Below are 4,318 nucleotides of genomic sequence, written 5' to 3'. Positions count from 1 at the left end.
GCAGCATGGAAGTGTAAGCCGAATAAACCCTTTCCTCCCCAACTTGCTTCTTGGTCATGATGTTTGTGCAGGAATAGAAACCCTGACTAAGACAGTTACCTTTTATCTTTTAACCCTACTTTACAGGCACAAAGGGGCTCTCCCTTCTGAAAGACTGTAAAAACCCTTAATCCATGTTAAAATCTTGGGACCGGGGATAGAGTTACTAGTAGTCGCTTAGCACGCTTCAAGCCCTGGATTCAATGCCCAGCTCTCGGGATTTGGGAGGTGGAGGCAGAATAATCAGAAGTACATAGTCAGCCCTATCTATACTGAGAGTTCAAAGACAGCCAAGAACACATGAAATTCCGTCTCAAAAAAGTTAATAAGTCACATTTTAAATCTTAATAAAAGTGCTATTTTGATTGTCAGAATATAAATCTGTAATGTAACATCAGAGGTTGGAACAAAATGAAAGAAATAAAAATAAATTCCAGTTAATATGGACATCTTTACCTGTGAGTATTATCCCTAAAATGTATATGCAAACCAGGCTAAGAAAAAAGGTAGTATGAAAAGAAAAGAAAGACTATTGTTCAATAAATCAGAATAAGAAAATTCCTAAATGTTAAAGCTTTGAAAATACAAATACTCAGTTCAGACTAGAACATATTTTTAGTTCTACAGTTAAAGATTAGTTTCAAAGTCTTTTCCTTTTAATTTTCCTATTACACCAAATTTATAAGATCTAATTAATATAGGTTCAGAACCTTAGTACAGATTGCCTGCAGATCAGTTATCTAGCCTACAGGATTAAAATGAAGTCTTCATTACCATGGGGAGAGAAGGTTTATGGTCCATGTGAGGGAAAACGGGGCTCTGACCAAATGGGTCTGTTTTATACATATTACCCTCATAACTTTCAGTAGCAAAAGGTCTGTAGCGCCTGAGGCTTACCCTACCTCCAGGACTAAAAAGTCACTATGGTTTAACCCAGACCCCTCTGAGATCTCAGTGCAGAGACAACAGCCTAAACTCAAAGCAGAGACATCCTAAGTAGTTGACAAGAAAGATGTCACACCTGAAGGTGTGGGCTAATTGGTGTAAGGAACGCTCCCAGCACCACCCTTCTTTCCTCCTGGTGTCACATTTTATCCAGGCAGAGTAATACATGTCCGCTCAAGGACTTAGTGACAAGCCATACCTCTGCATATCCACCATCCAAATACCAGGGCAGAGCACCAGGACAATTGACAGGGAGAAAAGGGAGATCTGGGGACGTCTGTGACCAAACTTTTACGTGTACTAAATGCTTTGGTAAAATCATACTTCAGTGACGATGCAGTTTAGGGTGAAAGTAAAGTGAATGAGCATGTGTTGTTTGATGTGGCGCAGCCATGTCAAGGACCAATGCCTCAGCCCCATGGGAGTGGCAGAGCCTGCCCCAGGTGAGGCTCGGGAGAATGGCAAAGCCTTCTTGGGGCCCAAGTGCAAATGTTGACAGTGTGTGCAGATGTTTCTGACCTGAAGACTGCTCCCTATGGAGGCCGTCCCTGCCTCCTTGCGCACCTGTACAGCATGACCCTGCCTCCTTGTCTAGCTCTATTAGTAAGCCGCTCCCCGTGTAACTGTAATAAGAAAGATGCTGAGTCTCCAGGACACTGGGGCTTCTTCATCAGAGAGCGCAGAACACCCAACACCAGCCGCTCTATGTCCCGTGGTCTGTCCTTTCTTCACTCCCTTGACTCCCCATTCAGGTCAAGTCCCTTAGACCATCAAAGGATGCAGCAATGTGGAAAAATGGCTCAGAGGTTAAGAGCACTGGTTGCTCTTCCAGGGATCCCGAGTTCAATTCCCAACAATCACAAGGTGACTCATAACTATCTATAATGAGATCTGATGCCCTCTTCTGGCCTGTAGGCATACAGCAGGCAGAATGCTGAACACATAATAAATAAATAAATAAATAAATAAATAAATAAATAAATAAATCTTTAAAAAAAAAAAAAAAAGCCGGGCAGTGGTGGTGCATACCTTTAATCCCAGCACTTGGGAGGCAAAGGCAGGCAGACTTCTGAGTTCAAGGCCAGCCTGGTCTACAGAGTGAGTTCCAGAACAGCCAGGGCTACACAGAGAAACCCTGTCTCGAAAAAACCAAAAACAAAAAAAAAAAAAAAAAAAAAAAAAAAAAAAAAAGTAGTCCAGTCCACCAAACCAAATCATTCTGTGGTTTTGTTTGTTTTTGCTAACTCTGGAANCTCGAAAAACAAGAAAGAAAGAAAGAAAGAAAGAAAGAAAGAAAGAAAGAAAGAAAGAAAGAAAGAAAGAAAGAAAGAAAGAAAGAAAGAAAGAAGAAAGAGAGAGAAAGAGAGAGAAACTATACAACTCACAATAGCCTGAGTTAAATGTTTTGCATTTCACAATTCATCATAGAATATGCTCCACATAAAAAGGCATAATAAAACATAATTTTCGCCGGGCGTGGTGGGGCACACCTTTAATCCCAGCACTCGGGAGGCAGAAGCAGGCAGATTTCTGGATTAGAGACCAGCCTGGTCTACAGAGTGAGTTCTAGGACAGCCAGGGCTATACAGAGAAACCCTGTCTCGAAAAAAAAAAAAAAAAAAAAAACATAATTTTCTGTATTTATTGCATACTCAAACTGAAATCTAGAGCTACACTTCTTAAATTCCACATTTGAATGTTGCTAGAACAAAGGGAATATGGGTCTTATTTTCACAGTATATCCAGAGAAGTAGTTGTCGCTTTCTTTTTGGATATCATTTTTGCCTTTTGTTTGGTTGGTTTTCTTCCATTTATTTGTGGTACTAGGGATAAAACCCAAGGCCTCAGCCAGTCAAGGTAAGGACTCTACTGCAGAGAATGGAGATCTCAAATGCTTTTCACAAAATAAAGAGCCTTGCTGAAGCACAACACAGCAGATATATATAAATGCCTCTAAAGGAAAGGAAGAGGAGGGAGAGGAGGGAGAGGAGGGAGAGGAGGGAAAGGAGGGAGAGGAGGGAGGGACAGAGTGAGGGAGGGATGCAGGGAGGGAGGGAGGGAAACCAAGGGTAGTTTGATGTAATATCCATCTCAATGAGTATTACATGAAGAAACACTCACTATGTAAGTATTTTACCTGTAGAGTTTTTTGTAGCCGGGTTTTTTCCTGCATAAGTGACTCGTATTCTTGATTGCAATTTTGAATTATATTGTCTCGTTCCTCCAAATCATGTTCAAACCTCCTGCATTCTTCTCTCCATTTCTCTTGGGAAGTCTGGAATGTTTTCTCAATCTCGTTCGCCTTTCCTTGAAGTTCTGAATTCTGAGCTATTAAAAATATGATACAATAATTAACATGTTTATGACCACAAATTAATTCATTAAGAGTCTAAGATCCTAACCAATGGGGCTGACTATTTACAACGTGATCTTTAGGACAAAATATTGAACGTTCTCCCTTTGGTGACCTCTAAAAAAATTCCTTGTGCCTGTCCTACATTACTGATTTTCATTCTTTCTTCCCTTAAGTGGATGTGGCTTTGCCATGAGCCAATATGGCATACTATTGAAAGAATGTCCCATGTTTGGGTGCACCTCCACCACCAGCTGCACCTCATGCTAACTCTTTCCTCTGTCCAAGAAAACAAATCTGGCCCAGTGTGGTGGCACACACCTTTAATTCCAGCACTCTGGAGGCAGACAAAGACAGATCACAGAGTTCAAGGCCAGCATGGCTTACAGAGGAGTTCCAGGACAAACCCTGTCTCCAAAACAAAAAACAAAAACAACAATATATATATATATGTGTGTGTGTGTGTGTGTGTGTGTGTGTGTGTGTGTAAATAAATCCTTACCTGCAAATAGCTAGCTCAGTGGGTCAAATCACTAGCCTCAGAAGCCTGATAACCTGAGTTTTATTTATTCCCAGATTCTACAATGGGAGAAAAGAACTAACTTTGAAAAGGTTATTTTCTGACCTCCCCCATGCAGCCCATCACATAGACACACACACAGTGCGTGAGCCACTTCTTTACAATAATAGTTTCATAAGAAAACAAACTAAGGGGCTGGAGAGGTAGCTTAGTGATTAAGAGCACTGACTGCTCTTCCAGAGGTCCTGAGTTCAATTCCCAGCAACCACATGGTGGCTCACAACCATCTGTAGTGGGGTCAATGCCCTCTTCTGGTGTGTCTGAAGACAGCTACGGTGTACTACATAAAATAAATAATTAAATCTCACAGTCAGCTAGTAGATGGATCACAGGGCTCCCAATGGAAGAGCTAGAGAAAGTACCCAAGGAGCTAAAGGGATCTGCAACCCTATAGGTGGAAC

At 41.3% G+C, this 4,318-nt stretch overlaps 1 protein-coding gene across 1 annotated transcript in view; it reads right to left on the bottom strand.

Moving 5' to 3' along the window:
* The window catches only part of Ccdc171 (coiled-coil domain containing 171), a 349,604-nt gene that overhangs the window by 319,830 nt on the left and 25,456 nt on the right, over window positions 1-4,318 (bottom strand). Inside the window, exon 5 of the mRNA XM_021161203.2 lies at window positions 3,122-3,312. Within this exon, the coding sequence (XP_021016862.1) occupies window positions 3,122-3,312 (191 nt within the window). The remainder of the gene's footprint in view (window positions 1-3,121; window positions 3,313-4,318) is intronic.

The sequence above is a fragment of the Mus caroli genome, chromosome 4, assembly GCF_900094665.2.
Source record: "Mus caroli chromosome 4, CAROLI_EIJ_v1.1, whole genome shotgun sequence".
Taxonomy (NCBI): Eukaryota; Metazoa; Chordata; class Mammalia; order Rodentia; family Muridae; genus Mus; species Mus caroli.
The sequence above is the reverse complement of the archived record's forward strand: the minus strand, read 5'-3'. Positions and strand labels throughout refer to the sequence as shown.